Below are 15,940 nucleotides of genomic sequence, written 5' to 3' on the forward strand. Positions count from 1 at the left end.
AAGAGTCTTGTGATTCTGGGCTTGTAGCTAGGATAAGCACTCCCCTGTACATTTCAGTTTTATAAAAACAGAGCAAATAGTCTGTCAAAGGAGTGATAAAAATAGAAGAATAAATTTGTAAGTATTATAAGATTTGCCCTGTGAAAACTCATTAGACACCTAGAAGCAGGAGAATGAATTAAATGGAACCCATTCAGAGAAAAAGGAAATGAGTCTGGAATACTGTTTTGGGTTTTTTTTTTTTTTTTTTTTTTTTGGTTGTTATTGTTCTGTGGTTCTAGGGATTGAACCCAGGGCATTCTACCTTCCAGCTACACTCCCAGCCCTATTTTTTATTCTTTATTTTATTTTATTTATTTATTTATTTTGCGGTACTAGGGATGGAACCCAAGGTCATTCTACCTCTGAGCTACACCCCCAGCCCTATATTTTTAGTTCTTTATTTTTATTTATATTTTTTGCAGTACTGGTAATGGAACCCAGGAGCATTCTACCTCTGAGTGATACCCCCAGCCCTAATTTTGTATTCTTTATTTTTGAAACGGTCTCACTGAGTTGCAAGGGGCCTCATTAAGTAGCTGACGCTGTCTGCGAACCGTGATCCTTCAGTCTCTACCTCCTGAATGCTGGGATTATAAGCGTGTACCACCATGCCCAGCCTTAGTCATTTATTTATTTATTTATTTATTTATTATTTTTTGTGGGTCTGGGGATGGAACCCAGGGGCATTCAATCTCCAAGATATACCTCCTGTCCTATTTTTTATTCCTTATTTTGAAACAGGGTCTCACTGAGTTGTAAAAAGCCTCATAAGTAGCTGAGGCTGTCCGTGAACCATGATCCTCCTGTCTCAGCCTCCCAAGTACTGGGATTTCAAGCGTGCGCCACCACGCCCGGCTTAGTCCTTTATTTATTTATTTTTTTGGTGATATTGGGGTTCCTGGGGTCCCTTCTACCTCCAGGCTACACTCCCAGACCTATTTTATACTTTTTTATATTTGGAAACAGGGTCTCTTAAGCCAGCACGGCTGGCTTCAAACCTGCGTGATCCTCCTGTCTCTGCCTTGGGGGGGATTACAAGCGTGCTTCACCATGCCCAGCCTTAGTCCTTTATTTTTAAAACAGGGTCTCACTGAGTTGTGAAGGGCCTCGCTAAGTAGCTGAGGCTGTCCGCGATCCTCCAATCTCCGCCTCCTGAATACTGGGATTACAAGTGTATGCCACCACGCCTGGCTTAAAACTGGCCATTAACCTGGGATCCTCCTGTCTCAGCCTTCCAAGTACTGGAATTAAAAGCATGTGTCACCACACCTGACTCAGGAATACTGTTTATCTTACTGTTTTTACTGTTCTTTATTTCCTTTAAAAAAAAAAAAAAGCCTTATTCCTCCTTTAACCTTTTTAGGCAAAGTGATTGGAAAAAATGGGAAAGTGATCCAGGAGATTGTGGATAAATCTGGTGTGGTGAGGGTTCGTGTGGAAGGTGATAATGACAAGAAGAATCCCAGGGAGGAGGTATGGGCAGCCAGGCCTAGAGGTTGGTTTCCAGAAATAGGAGGGATTCTATTTTGACAGCTGGGGGCTTCTAGAGGGTGGAATGTTGGAATCTTTGTTTCCCCTTAGATTTTTATCCCATTGGGAGGGTTTCCTGAGAGATTTGGGTGGGTTGGTTCTTGGGCTTCACTCTCCTTTCTGATTGGTCGCTCCTTCCTGCTGCTCTCCAGGGAATGGTTCCCTTCATATTTGTTGGCACCCGAGAGAATATCAGCAATGCCCAGGCACTGTTGGAGTATCACCTCTCCTACCTTCAGGTAGCCACACCGGAAGCCCGGGAAAGGAGTGAGGCTGGTGCAGTGAGGGGAAGGGCTCAGCTTCAGAATTGGAGTGCCCAGTTTGTCTTTCTGTAGAACAGGAACCTCTGGTGGGCATCTTGGCTGTGGGGTTGGATACCCAGATTTTCCTTGTGCAGGCAGTTTTTCCTTCTGCTTGCATTCTTGAGAGCTTAGCTATATAGGAGAAGCCTGAAGGAAGGGGACTGTCCACTGGTCTTACTCCTCCTTCCATGCCATCTGCCCAACCAGGAGGTGGAGCAGCTTCGCTTGGAGAGGCTGCAGATAGATGAGCAGCTTCGGCAGATTGGGCTTGGCTTCCGCCCTCCCGGGAGTGGACGAGGTGGTGGCAGCGACAAGGCCGGCTATACCACCGACGAGAGTTCCTCCTCCCTCCACACGACGAGAACCTATGGCGGCAGCTATGGGGGCCGGGGCCGGGGCCGGCGCACGGGTGGTCCTGCTTACGGTGAGCCAGTGGGGGGCCAGGTGGGAACTTGGGGGAAGCTGCCGGGAGGTGATTGGCTGGGGCTGGTGCATGAGAGGGAGAGCTTTTCCAGTTTGGGGTCTGCAGTGGATCTTGGGGTAGGATGAGTGGCCCTACCCCACTCAAGCCCACTGTGTTCTTCAGGTGCCAACTCAGACCCTTCCACGGCTTCTGAGACTGAATCAGAGAAGAGAGAGGAACCCAACCGAGCTGGGCCTGGTGATCGGGATCCCCCAAACCGGGGGGAAGAGAGCCGGAGGCGGCCGATTGTGGGCCGAGGTCGGGGACCCCCACCTGCCCCGCGACCCACCTCAAGATACAGCTCTTCATCTATCAGCTCAGGTACCGTCTGGCTGGGGTCATGATGTGGGCCAGTGGAAAAGACCTTGGTCACCTGACTCCCGGCCCTTTTTCCCTCTGACCAGTGCTGAAGGATCCAGACAGTAATCCCTACAGCCTACTGGACACGTCTGAACCAGAGCCCCCAGTTGATTCAGAGCCGGGGGAACCTCCCCCAGCAAGTGCCCGGCGCCGCCGCTCCCGTCGTCGCCGCACTGATGAAGACAGGACTGTCATGGATGGAGGCTTGGAGTCTGATGGGCCCAACATGACCGAGAATGGCCTAGGTGAGGGGCATACCTCGGGCCCCAGAAGTCAGGTGTGGAAGAATGAGGGATGGAAGAATGGGCATCTTACCTGTCTCCCTCTATTCCACAGAGGAGGAGTCAAGACCTCAGCGCCGTAATCGTAGCCGTCGCCGTCGCAACCGTGGTAACCGGACTGATGGGTCTGTCAGTGGAGACCGTCAGCCAGGTCAGGGGACACTGGAAGCCAGGAGCTACCCAGAGCTGAAAATGGGTCGTGTCCTGCCCTGTGAAAACCAGGGTTGGGTTCCAGGGGATTCCTGGGGCTGAATACCCAAGTTCCTTCTGAAACACGAACCATCCTCTGCCTTTTCCAGTGACTGTGGCCGACTACATCTCACGAGCAGAGTCCCAGAGCCGCCAGCGGCCACCCCTGGACCGTGCTAAACCCTCAGAGGATTCTCTTTCAGGACAGAAGGTAGGCAGGCGGCTCTGCAGCTTACCCTGCGCCTCTTTGTTACTCTAGGGCATGGGGTACAGAAAATTTCCCCAAAATATCTTGCTGAATTGCTGAGGCAACTGTGAGGCGTTCAGGTCGTTGAGTAGTGCTGAGTGGAGCAGAAGTGGGAGTGGGCTAGGAGGGAGGTGGGCACCGGTTCCAGGGGCTGAAGGGAGGGGTGCCTCGCCTAAACCTCTGCTGACGCTCATTTTCCTTTTTCATTTCCCCTCAGAGCGACTCTGTCAGCAAGCTTCCTAAGGGCCCCTCGGAGAACGGGGAGCTCTCTGTCCCTCTGGAGTTGGGTAGTTTGGTGAATGGGGTTTCATAAAACCTCTAGCCCGCATCCCTCCCTCCTCCATCTCGCTTGCTGCCCACCACCATGGCCCTCACCGGCCCAACTGACCTGCGCTGGAGCTGCTCTTATCTAGGGGGGAGGGGGTGGCACAGCAGCTTGGGTCCCCCAACCCCCCAGGAGCTAGTGGAGGGGTGTAACAGGGTCATACCCCTCCCTCTTGTCCACCCTGCCCCCAGGGTGAGGGGAGCCTCCCCTTCCCATCAGACTGGATGTGCCTTTATCCTCTAATGCCCCGACCTCAACACCCCCATTCTCCGCCTGTTGGGGGTGCTCCTTGACCCACCCGGATTTGACAGTTCAGGGGGCTCCCCTGCTATCCCTCCTCCCATCCTGTACCCCTGTTTCTGGGGCCTCATCACTGTGGAAGACGGGGATAGTAAGGGTATCCGTTGGTGGGAGGCATGGGGAAGGTTTTGGAATAGAACCAGGGGCGTGTATGAAGGGGGGGTGACAAGGTCCCCCAGGGGGAGGGGGAACCAAACTTGTCTGGTGGATGAGAAGGCGTATTTATTTTTCACTGTACAGTATTTAAAAAGAGAATAAAAAAAACCCAAATGGCTGTGGTGCCGGTGCCCTCCTTGTCCTCAGCCTGGCACATTTGACCTGTTCCTGCACATTGGTGACTTCTCACTCTCAGGTGTCCGGAAGATGGTCCCACTTCTGGGAATTCCTCACATTCCTAAGCTCCCCAGGTGCTCCTGCTTGCTCCTCCCCTCCCCTCAGGTTGCTGGTTGAGGGAGCTGGGCGGCTCCTGTGCCGAGTCACCGTGGCTAGGCAGGGCTGCTCTGCTTGGCGCCAGAGCTGCTCCTGTTCTGCCAGCAGCTGAGAGCCAGGGCAGGCGGTTTAATCCGATTACCTGAGTCCTGGGGCGAGGGCTGGGTCTTGGGCAGAGTGGGAAGCAGGCCTCCATCACGACCTGTGGGACCCCCAGCATCCACACCATAGACCTCTCAACTTGGGAGTTGTGGGTCTCCTTGCTCCCAACTTGAGTTTGAAGATGAAACTTGCTATAACTTCAGGGTAGTGGAAAAACCCATTAGGGGGCTTGAAGTGGGAGGGCGGGAAATGGTTGAATCACCACCCAAGCACCTGCTGGAATGACTCAGGACACAAAAAGCCTACTTCCCCCACTGCCAGGCCTCCGTGCCCCAGGGGCAGGTCAGGGGATTAGGGTGGGGATGGGATTCCCAGGTTCCTCCTAATACTACTACGACCCCCTAGGACACTTGATGTCCCTGTGCTTGATCCTACTGTGGGAAGGACTTTGAATTGCCAGTGCTGGGGCCAAGCTGGAAGGCCTGACTTCTAGCCCTTGGGTGGGGAAGGGGTGTGGTGCCAGAGGGTAGGTGTTGGGGCTGGGAAGAACAGGACACCTGGGTTTGCCTAAAGGAGGGGATGTTGGTGCAGCCTCTGGGAGGGATTGGGGAGGAGCCAGTACTTAAAGGCTGTTCCGGGGCCAGTGAGACAAGATGCGGACGCCGGGCACTGGTGGGACAGGTGGCGCCTGGGCCCCCCAAGCAGCACAGAGCAAAGGTTCCCTGCCTCCACCTACATCAGTCACAGGAGAGGGTAAGGAGGCAGGGACAGGGTGTGTGTGTGTGTGTGTGTGTGTCCTGGAAACGAGGAACAGGAGTGTGTGTGTGTGTGTGTGTGTGTGTGTGTGTGTGTGTGTCCTGGAAACGAACACGAGCACGCCCCAGTTGCAGGGGAGCCAATTGTCCCTGCCTCCAAAGTGTACAGAGCTGAGAGCAGAGGGCTCTATTTCAAGGACTCTGGACTTGGGGGTGATACTTTTTTTTTTTAAGGCCCAAGTTTGTCCACAACACAAGACTGAGAGGACACTGTAAGGTTCACTTTGGGGAAAGGGTATTCAGAACACCCTCCCAAGGCTTCCCCCAGCCATGGCACTACCCAGCTCCTCACAGGCCCAGTGGAGCCTGGAGCCCCCTGCTCCCACTGCCATGGCCTCTTCGTCATCTGGACCCCTGCAGGAGACTGCCAGGGGCTGTGTGGTGTCTGGAGGGCCTCCCCTGGAGAAAGTGAAGCGGCCCATGAATGCATTCATGGTGTGGAGCTCTGCTCAGCGCCGCCAGATGGCGCAGCAGAACCCCAAGATGCACAACTCGGAGATCTCCAAGCGCCTCGGTGCTCAGTGGAAGCTCCTGGGTGAGGACGAGAAGCGGCCTTTCGTGGAGGAGGCCAAGCGGCTGCGCGCCCGGCACCTGCGTGACTACCCCGACTACAAGTACCGGCCTCGGCGCAAGACCAAGAGCGTGGGGTCTGCCCACTTCAGCCAAGGAGGCAGCAGCCCGGCCTGCGGGGCCCCGCTCTGGGGGCCGGGATACACGACCACCCAAGGGAGCAGAGGCTTTGGGTACCAGCCCCCCAACTACTCAACAGCCTACCTGCCCAGCAGCTATCGGTAAGTGGCTGGCAAGTGGGAGGGAGGAGCCCGGCCATCCAAGCAGAGGCCACTCCTAGTTAAGGCTGGGTGGCCCCCCTGGACCCCCAGGTGGCTGAGGTTTCCCCAGAGGGCCTTCCATCTCAGGCTGGAGTTGGGGGGCCTGCAGGGGTAGATGACAGACCCAAGTGTGAATGTGGTAAGGTTATCGGGATGTCCCATTTTCCCTTGCTTCTGGCCCATGCGTGACCCGACTTCCTTTCCCAGCCCCAGGGGCAAGGAGAGGCCAAGCCTGTCCTGCCCCTTTCTGGCCTGCTGCCCCAAAGAGGAAGGCAGCCGTGCAGCACGCAAGCCTGCTCGTGAGCGTGCCTCGACAGGGCTGTGCTGTGCTCTAAGCCACCCTAGGGTCTGGTTCCATGCCTGCTGAACCCAGCATGGCTGGCTGGGTGGCAAGTTCTATCTTTGTCTCCTCAGAACTGGTCAGACCAGTCCTCACAAGAGCTGGGGACTCTGCCCAGCCCCTCCAACCCAGGGAAGCAACTTCTAACCCCCATGACTTTTTTTTTTACAGCTCTTCTCACTGTAGGCCAGAGGCCCCTTCACCGTGCTCCCTCCCCCAGAGTGACCCTAGGATCCAGGGGGAGCTGCTACCCCCCTACGGCCCCTACCTATCTCCAGGCTCCCCCACTCCGTACCACCCTGGTGCTCCCGTGCCCCTAACACACCTCTAACCCACATGGACGCTGCTCTTCCTCCTTCCCCCAAACCACCCTCCTGTGTTGGACCACTGCTGAGAGGCCTGCAGTCCTCCCATGAAAGCCCGGGCAAGCAAAACCACACGTAACAGTTTTGTATGATTAAACCATGTCTCTGCGTCTTTATTGTCCCATCAGTGTCCCCCTCACTGCAGCACGAGCCAGCACCATCTCCACTCCCTTCCGCCTGGACCTGCCAGAGCAGGAACTACTCACCCCACCCCGGGGCCCCTCTGAGTCATTCTGTCCCCCTTCCTCCGCCCAGCGCTGGGGTCCAGGAGGCGGGCTGGGGGAGGGAGGCAGCCACAGCCCCAAGTCTTCTCCATTCCACCGTCCAGGCCCTGTCCTCTAGGGCCAGAGGGGAAGTGGTGAGGCGGGACAGGGTGAGGCATCTTCCCCAGTAAGAAAATAGCTGAGGGAGGATCCTCAGCCAAATGATGCAATGAGTGAATAGTACATGTACGGGGCTTGCAAAAGAAATAGCAAAATGTCAGCATAAAACTACCACTACCCTCCTTGGTCCACCACCTATCTGTTCCCGTTAAAAGTAAGCTGACTGGGTGTGGTGGCGCATGCCCATAATCCTAGTGCCTAGGAGGCCACGGCCGGAGGATGGGGGTTCCAGGACAGCCTCAGCAAGTAGTGAGACTTAACCTGGCGAGACCCTGTTTCAAAATAAAAAAGTAATAAAATAGGTCTGGGGAGTAGGTCAGAGCTTGAACCTCAAGCCCAACACCACATACACACACAAACAACAAAAAACCCTGGCTCATGAGGTCGAACTGCGGAACATGAGGAACGGACAGTGATTAGGAGTCACGCCAGCAGACTGGCTCCCGTGGGGAGGACCCTGAGGATGGGCGGCTGAATGGAAACATGTCTGACTCCAGGAGCCGCTCGGCCCTACTGCTCTTTTTTCTGCTTGTGGGGAGGCTTCGCATTCCAGTAGAGGAGGACCTGGGCCGCAATGAGGCCATTGCAGAGGGAGGAGACCACGAAGACTCCAGCCATGAGAGGGTCTCCAGTTTCCTAGTTGTAAGAGAGCGCCAGTCACCCCTCAGCATGGCTCCAGGTTAAGGACAAAGGCTCAGAGGGGGCAGCCTGGTGCCAGGCCAAGAATGCGATGAACTCTGCTGCCCTCTGGAGGGCAGAAGGTGTGCTTACCTGAATGGAAGTGAAGATTCGGGCCAGGGAGCCCCCAAAGAGCAGAAAGACGGTGATGGCCGAGAGCTGGCCCGTGTGCCCATTGCGGTAGTTGGTGACTGCCTGGAGCAGCTAGGGAGGGAGTTGAGACCTATGGTTCTGTCACCTGAACTTTCCCGCGTGCCCATCGCTGGTTCCCCAGCGCCCTCAGCTCAGTACCCCACACCCTGGGCTCCTACGATGCCCTCCTTGGCCCTGCCCCACTACCCACCTTCCCCACCACCACAGCAGGCACGTTGGAGGCCTGGAGCAGGGTGACCACTGCCAACGGAGTGAGCGGAGAGAGCAGCACCAGCAGGACGAGCGCGTAGCAGGCGAGGAAAGCGACTCCTGGTTCAGGAGATAAGGCGCCCATCAGCCTCTCTACACCCGCCCCGAGGCAGGGTCCCGGGGGGCTGCGGGTCCCTGGCACCTTTCACGGTCTGTCCGTTGTAGTGCATGACCAGGAAGCAGATGGTGATCGTCTGGAGCATCAGGAACAGGGCTTCGCCCCAAGAGCTGCAGAGTCAAGAGTTGGGAGGAAGAAAGGCGGGCCTGGAAAGAGGCAGGAAAAGCCTCCATAGCCCGTCCATCCAGGGGCGCCATTCTGGGTCCTCGTCCTGTACAGTCTGCAGCCCCACCCTGACCGACTGAGTCAGCATCATGGACAATCCCCACAGGCCTAGCTCGCCTGCCTCCACTATTGAGCCTAGGAGTGTTCCATCTCCAAGCTATACCCCTAACCCTTTTTGTTTTTAAAACAGGGTCTCACTAGTTTGCCGAGTCTCGTTACAGTGCGGAGGCTGTCCTCTAACCTTCACTCCTCCAGTCTCAGCCTCCCGAGCACTGGACTATAAGCATGTAGCACCACCCTTGGCTTTAGCCCTCTTTTGTTGTGGTCCTGGGGACTGAACCCAGAGCCATTCTGCCTCTGAGCCACACACCCCCCTCCTATTTTATTTCTCACTTTTGAAAGAGGGTCTCACTAAATTTCTGGGGCTGGTCTCAAACCTACAATCCTGTTTTTGCCTCCCAGGTACTGGGATTAGACGTGTGCACCAGCACGCCTGGTTTACCTTTCCCATGTCAATCCCCATTAGAGTTGTGGGCATTTAACCTTGGAGATGAAGGGCAGGCCCCTCACCTGAAAGGGAACTTGTTGGTGATGCTGTAGACGACAGTCCCAGTCAATGCCACCAGCTCCAGCATTACTGACTGGAGGCTCAGTCCTTCCGCACTCTTGGCTCCCAGGATTTTAAGCACCTGGGGGAGCTTTACTGGGAAAAGGATGAGAAGGGTGGGGTTGAGGAGCCTCCATTCCTTGGCAGCACAACACAACAGCTACAGAAGGGATTGGGAAGCCAGTTAACCCCACTTCCAGTTAAGGGACCCACACAGTTTATGGCCTCTCAGCACCCGACCCCAACAGCAGGAAAGACAAGATGCATACCAAGGAGCGAGCCAGCTACAATGCCGAGCCCCAGGCCTTTGCTGAGAAGAATCTTGAGGCAGGGAACTGAGAAAAGAAAAAGGTAAGCAGAGGGGTCTCTGAGGTGCTCCCTGTGTTATATCTGCCCGCCCCCCACTTGCCTTTACACATCTACACAGGCGGGCTGGGTCTGGAGATGGGAAGGCAGGCAAACCATTTCACCTCACACCAAGTGACTTTCCAGTTTCTAACAATAGCCTTCATTTCTACCCAATCTTCTATTCTCTATAAATAACATCAAACTTCTGGGCTTAACTTCTGAGCTCTCTGTTGCTTCTCTGAATGACAGTGAGCAGTGCCCAAGAGTCCCTGATCCTCCCTCTGAGCAGCTGGGTTCTCTCTCCAAGGACACGTGTCCAGCACTGTGTGTGGACATGCGGGTATGTGTTTGGTGCTGGGGACTGAGCTCAGGGGCATTCTATCTTCAAGCTACACCCTAAGCCCTATTGTATCCTTTTATTTATTTAGAAATAGGATCTCGCTAAATTGCTGGGGCTGGCTTTGAACCTGTGACCCTCCTGTCTCAGCCTCCCAAGTACAGAGATTACAGGTGTGCACCACCACATCCAGCCAAACTGCTGAGGCTGGCCGCGAACCTGCGATCCTCCCGTCTAACTCCCTTGCACTGGGATTTACAGGAGTGCGCCACCCCATACGGCAGGTTTTAATTAAAAGTCTGAGCCTTATCTTCCCTGGTGGAAAAATAAAAAACTTCCTAAAGTACTTCCACCCGGCGACTTCCCCTCTTGCCCAAATATGGCGCCTTCCTGCTAAGATCCCCAGGCACTTCCGCCCCTCTCACAGGCGCCTTCCGCCTGGGTCGCAGTGCAGCCGGCGCCGCGGTCACTCAGTTGCCAGGCGAGCCCCACTCCTGGGTCGCTCAAGACTTTGATGGGATGCCGAATAAAACTCACCATGAAGTAAGTCCCACTGGACGAAAAACTGGTCGTAGCATTTCTCAGGTAAAAGGATCGGCACCAGCGCCCGTTTGAGCGGCCCGCCTGCCTCGGCCGCCATGTTGGAAAGCTAGCTTCCGCCAGGCTCGGCGGGCGCCATGAGCGCGCGGTGCGCATGCGCGCCCTAGCCCCGCCCCCTCCCGCGACGAAGCCGCACGCCCCCTCAGTGCCCCGCCCCCTCTCCCGGCAGGCACCCGACTTCCCTAGCGCAAAATAGGTCTCGTTTGGCGACCACGTTTCCGACGCGCCCTCGGGTTCGCGTTTTAAAGCATGCCAGAGCTGTGACGCCTGCGCAGTTAGGCCTTCCGCGCCTTTGTTTACGCCTCCAGTCCTGAAGCCAGATTTATCCCTTTCTCCACGCCTCAGGTCGGCGCCATCTTGTGTTCTTCCAGCCAACTTTATATTGTTCGAAGTTGAGAGAAAAGGAGTATAAGTCTCCAAAATGGCGCAGGGTGGAGGCGCTGGAGCTCCCTGTCGCCGACCTCCTAGGGCCTCCGAGGGAACGGGCTCACAGGAGCAGGCCCAGGAGCCTGGGCGGGACAGTGACGGTGGGCGACGCCAGCCCGGGGAGGCCAGTCTCTGCCACCACGCGGGCCGGCTTGTAGGAAAGGATCCCCTCATGCCGGCTTCATGAAGACTTCAACCAGGCCAAGTGAGCCCAGCGTAGGGAAGGGCGCGTCGTCGACTCACACCCAGCACCAGGACCCCACCCACGGCGCGGCACCCCTGACCATCGGACTGTTGTGCCCCCCCTCGGGGCCTGATGCCTCTCTACGGGGCTGGGCACCCTGGGTCAGCCGGCTCTAGTAGCTGACGCCCCCGCCGTGGCATCTGGCCCTCCTTGCACTCGATCGTGGTACAGGCTTCTGCCATCTGGAAGTCCTCTTTATTTTTTTGTGTGGTATTGGAGATTGAACCCAGGAGCATTCTACCTCTGAGCTACACCCCCTGTCCAATTTTTATTTTTTTTAGTTTGAAACAGGGTCTCACTGAGTTGCAAAGGACCTCACTAAATGTTGAGGCTAAATGGAAACAGGCGAGCCTCCTGTCTCAGCCTCCCAAGTACTGCTGTCCTCCAGCGCGGCTAGCCTGGAGGCCCAAGCCAGGGCTGATACTGCTCCCAGGAGCACCGCAGAACTGCGTGGAGTCAGAGTACCCGCTGCTCCTGTGGTTGATGCAATTCTTTGCTTATCTACTCTTGGACACAGTGACGGAAATGTCACTGCTCAGAAGCTTCCAGTGCTGCTTTGGAAATGGAATTACATAGCCACCTACTTGTTGCTCTTGGCTGTCTGCTGTACCTGTAACTACACAGGGTGGAAGAAGCTGCCTGAGTGGACGGCTCCTCCGGGTTGGGCATGGGGAGGGAGGTGGGCAGTCAGTGTACCCAGAAGGGAGGAAGGCAAGAGGTGGCATATTTGATACCAGCTGTGCCAAATGTCTCCCCATGGGCATTTGGTTGGTGACACACTGCCATTTTTATCCCTCACCAGCTTTGTTGGTTCCTTGTGATTCAACCCTATGTAGCAACAAAAAGGCATATGACAGACTCATGACTTTGTGTGTGTGTGTGTGTGTGTGTGTGTGTGTGTGTGTGTGTGTGTGTGAGAGAGAGAGAGAGAGAGAGAGAGATAGATAGATAGATAGATAGATAGATAGATAGATACTGGGGATGGAACCCAGGGGCATTCTACTTCTGAGCTACACAGGGTCTCACTGAGTTGCAGAGGGCCTCACTAAATAGCTGAGGCTGGCCACGAACCCCAATCCTCCTGGCCCAGCCTCCCAAATGCTGGGACAGGACATGGAAACCAAGGACAAAGATTGGAGTAGATTTTACTGCTCTCTACTGGGGAAGGGGAAGCCTGTCACAGTTACTAAAAACTCCCCTCCTGATTGCATTTTCTCCGTTTTGTTCTTTAAGAAAGACAGAGGAAGATAATTTTGTCTTTGAGTCAGCTGCACAGTGAGTAAGTGAGCCTCCACCCCTCAGGTTCCCTGAGATTGGAGCAGATGATCAGAGAGGCTGGTAGGCAGGTGGGCGTCTCCGGACGATGCAAAAGGCAAGAAGCACCAGGGTGAGGAGGCCGAGGAGGACCAGGCCAATGATGAGAGGCAGCAAGATGGACTGATCGCCGGGGCAAGAGAAACCTAGTCAAAAAATAGGGCAAGTAAGCCGGGTGTGGTGGCGCACGCTTGTAATCCCTGCGCCTCAGCTACTTAGTGAGGCTCTCAGCAACTTAGACCTTGTTTCCAAATAAAATACAAAATAGGTCTGAGAGTATAGCCCAAAGGTAGAAAGCCTTGGAGATGGGTTGGTAAGGAGCTCACCACCACAGGACGTGTAGTAAGTAAAAGGGGGAAATGGACAGTCTTGTAGAGCTGAAGCCAGTTGCCTAATAGCCAGTTAAAGGCCAGGAGAGGGAGGAAGTCTGGGGTTTAGGAAGGGAAACTGACCTAGGGAGGGGCTTCCAGTGCAGTTGGAGAATTCTGGGAGGGAGAGAGTAGGAAGGTCTTACTTGGCCCAAAGATCCCTGTGTGGGGCAGCTGAGCAGCCTGTAGCCTCAAGGAGAGCAGGTCAAGGTGAAGAGTTGGAGAAAGAGCAATGCTTGCATTTGTGCAACTCAAGCTCCGGCCCAGGGGTGCTTGGAGATCTCGAAGGGATGAATTCTGAGCTGAGAATGTCCATTCTGAAGGGATAAAGAAAGGTCAGCCCTAATCTACTTCCTTACCCCCAACTTAGCCCCTTCACAAACTTAATTTTTTTTTTTTTTTTTTTTGCTTTGTTTTGGGATGCTGGGAATTGAACCCAGGGACATTTTACCTCTAAGCTGTACCCCTACCCCTATTTTTTTATTTTTATTTCAAAATGAGGTCTCACTAGGTTAATGAGTCATTATTTGCTAAGGCTGTCTTCAAACCTGCAATCCTATCAGCTTCCCAAGTACTGGGGATTACAAGCATGTGCCACCACAAGTGTGCACCACCACACCTGGCTCGCTATTGTTAGGAAACAGGGTCTCACTAAGTTGCTGAGGCTGTCCACGATCCTGTGATCCTCCTGTCTCAGCCTTTAAAGTCCTGGGATTACAGGCCTGCACCACCATGCCCAGCTCTTAGACATCTTTCTAAGAAGGGGAAGAAGAAGCCAGGCATGGTGGCACACACTCATAATCCCAGTACTTGGGAGGCTGAGACAGAATTGCAAGTTCCCAGCCAGCCTCAGCTACTTAGGCCCTCCACAGTTTAGTGAGACCCTGCTTTAAAACTAAGAAGAAAAAATAGGGCTAGGGGGTGTAGCTTGGAGGTAGAATGCCCCTGGGTTCAATCTCCAGTACCAAAAAAAAAGAAAAAAAGGAAAAAAGAAAAAAGGGGGAAGAAGAGCCAGGCGTGGTAGTGCATACTTGTAATCCCAGTAGCTTGGAAGCAGAGACAGGAGGATCGCAGTTTGCGGTCAGCCACAAGCTACTTAGTGAGGCCCTCTGCAACTTAGTGAGACCCTGTTTCAAAATAAATAAAAAGATGAAGTCTGGCGTGGTGGCACATGCTTGTAATCTCAACATTTGGGAGGCTGAGACAGGAGGACTGCAGTTTAGGACAGCCTCAGCTACTTAGGCCCTTTGCAACTCAGTGAGACCTTGTTTCAAAATAAAGAATTAAAAATAGAGCTGGGGGGTGTAGCTCGGAGGTCAAATGTCCCTGGGTTCCATCCCCAGTACTGAAAAAATAAAAAGAATAAAAAAACAGGGCTGAGGGTGTAGCTGGGAGGTAAAATGCCCCTGTGTTCAATCCCTAGTACTCTTCCCCCCCACCACAAAAAAAAAAAAAAAAAAAAAGAGGAAGGTTACTCACGTGTGGCCCGGGGGAAGGACACATTGTACTCCACTGCCATATAGTTCAAGTAGACCACACTCTGGCTCTGCTGTCTGTCCTAGGAGTGAACAGGAAGGCTCAGGTCAGCAGAGGGGAGTGGTGTCTGTGTCCACACAGCAAGGGTGAGGTGAGGGTTTGGTTGGGAGGGGGAGAAGACTTGAATGAAATCCCAGAGCCATACCTGCTTGAATCCAAAGCTGAGCTGCCCATAGGGGAATGACAGAAGCAGATGGGGACCCTCACAGCCTCCTTGAACGTTGGTTTTTTGGGGGTTCAGTACAGAAATGCCCCAGGCCTGCCAAGGTTTAAGAACATAGGGTCACGCGACAACACCGTCATGCCATCTGAGGTTCCTCGTCCCCTTCCTCTTATTCTGAACCACAGTCCCTGCCCCCATTGTTTCAGCTTACCTCTCCTCTGCTTTGGGTGGGGTACAGGACTCGAATCTGAATCTGGGCTTGGAGCTGGACACAGGGCCGGGAGCCATTAGTCCACGTGTAGCTTCCTATTGCTTCCTTGGAGCCTGGGTTAGGGCTTGGAGGGGGTGGAGGTGGCCCTGGGTGGGGGGTGCCAGTCGAGAATCCAGGGGTGCTAGCAGTTCCGTTGCTGGTGGGATGAGCTGTGGTATTTCCAGGACTGGTGGTGGTGGCCGCGGCAGGATTGTGAGTTGTGGGTGGCGGCAGGGCTGTTGCAGTTGTGGGTCCAGGGCTGGTGGCAGTGCTGTTGCTTGTTGGATGAACAGTTCCAGGCGTGGTGGTGGGTCCTTGGCTGGTTGTATGGTTTGCTGGGGTTTCTGTAGCTGTAGGTGTCACCGTGAAGGATGGCAGCAGAGTGGCTGATTTTTTACGAGGACAGTCCTTCCCCGTTTCCTGGGCTTTCAGCAAACAGGAGTCTGGTTAGCAACCCAGGGGTAGGCTCCTTCCCACAGGCTACTCCCTTCCGGCTCCCTTTTCCTTACCTGCCAGCAGCCCCAGCAGAGTCAAGAAAACCACAGCCAGCCTCATGGCAGAACCGTCTCACTCAAAGTCCAGTGAGGCTGTGCAGTACTAGTTGCTTAACCCTGTTCTCTGACTTCTTGAGAGGAAATGAAAGTATTTTACTTCCTGTAACTGAGATAGCCCCACCCCCAGCTTGACTCAGGCACATCAGCTCCAGCCACCACTTAGTCGCTTTTTCGTAATCAAGTTTGGGGTTATTGGTTTGCAAAGGGGGTGGTGTCAGGGCAAAGTTGATAGATCATGTGGAGTCCTGGGCCTACGTATCGACCAAGAATGGCTCGGCAGTTGGTACAGGCCCAGCTAGGCAGGACCCTGGCACACTGCTCTCCCCAGTAGCTGCTTGCTAGGAGATGGCAGCCGGCAGGCCTCCGCTCCCTTTGTTCTCCTACTCACTACTTCCTCTTAGCCAAGGCATGTGAGGCACATATGACCATGTGTACCCTTCAGAGGGTCACGTTGTCCTAGATTACCATTTTCAGAATTGAGAAAATGGCCGTCATCTAGCATCTCCTAGCAGGAATAGAATTCAACA

The 15,940-nt window shown here is 54.4% G+C and overlaps 4 protein-coding genes and 1 long non-coding RNA gene across 5 annotated transcripts in view; 2 read left to right on the top strand and 3 right to left on the bottom strand.

The window, feature by feature from the left end:
- FXR2 (FMR1 autosomal homolog 2) overlaps nt 1-3,727 on the top strand; it is a gene marked incomplete at both ends in the record, with an annotated part of 31,027 nt that extends 27,300 nt beyond the window's left edge. Inside the window, 8 exons of the mRNA XM_080713101.1 lie at nt 1,406-1,515; nt 1,725-1,811; nt 2,082-2,298; nt 2,461-2,658; nt 2,742-2,942; nt 3,034-3,129; nt 3,278-3,378; nt 3,632-3,727. Of these exons, the coding sequence (XP_080569227.1) occupies nt 1,406-1,515; nt 1,725-1,811; nt 2,082-2,298; nt 2,461-2,658; nt 2,742-2,942; nt 3,034-3,129; nt 3,278-3,378; nt 3,632-3,727 (1,106 nt within the window). The remainder of the gene's footprint in view (nt 1-1,405; nt 1,516-1,724; nt 1,812-2,081; nt 2,299-2,460; nt 2,659-2,741; nt 2,943-3,033; nt 3,130-3,277; nt 3,379-3,631) is intronic.
- Nucleotides 1-15,940, bottom strand: part of LOC308275117 — a 562,357-nt gene that overhangs the window by 465,817 nt on the left and 80,600 nt on the right. The window lies entirely within an intron of this gene.
- SOX15 (SRY-box transcription factor 15) lies at nt 5,656-6,886 on the top strand (the record flags this gene model as incomplete). Its single annotated transcript, XM_080713127.1, has 2 exons — nt 5,656-6,176; nt 6,727-6,886. 2 exons carry the CDS (start codon nt 5,656-5,658, stop codon nt 6,884-6,886), a joined length of 681 nt encoding a protein of 226 aa, XP_080569253.1.
- MPDU1 (mannose-P-dolichol utilization defect 1) lies at nt 7,814-10,613 on the bottom strand (the record flags this gene model as incomplete). Its single annotated transcript, XM_080713143.1, has 7 exons — nt 10,496-10,613; nt 9,543-9,608; nt 9,237-9,369; nt 8,526-8,611; nt 8,325-8,443; nt 8,075-8,185; nt 7,814-7,939 (listed from the first exon to the last, which is right to left on the bottom strand). The coding sequence occupies exons 1-7, from the start codon at nt 10,596-10,598 to the stop codon at nt 7,814-7,816; spliced, it is 744 nt and encodes a 247-aa protein (XP_080569269.1). The 5' UTR covers nt 10,599-10,613.
- CD68 (CD68 molecule) lies at nt 12,555-15,414 on the bottom strand (the record flags this gene model as incomplete). The annotated part of the gene is made up of 6 exons (XM_080713117.1): nt 12,555-12,688; nt 13,057-13,227; nt 14,390-14,468; nt 14,592-14,705; nt 14,821-15,284; nt 15,369-15,414. The coding sequence occupies 6 exons, from the start codon at nt 15,412-15,414 to the stop codon at nt 12,555-12,557; spliced, it is 1,008 nt and encodes a 335-aa protein (XP_080569243.1).

Source organism: Muscardinus avellanarius (assembly GCF_963383645.1).
Source record: "Muscardinus avellanarius genome assembly, chromosome: 16".
Taxonomy (NCBI): Eukaryota; Metazoa; Chordata; class Mammalia; order Rodentia; family Gliridae; genus Muscardinus; species Muscardinus avellanarius.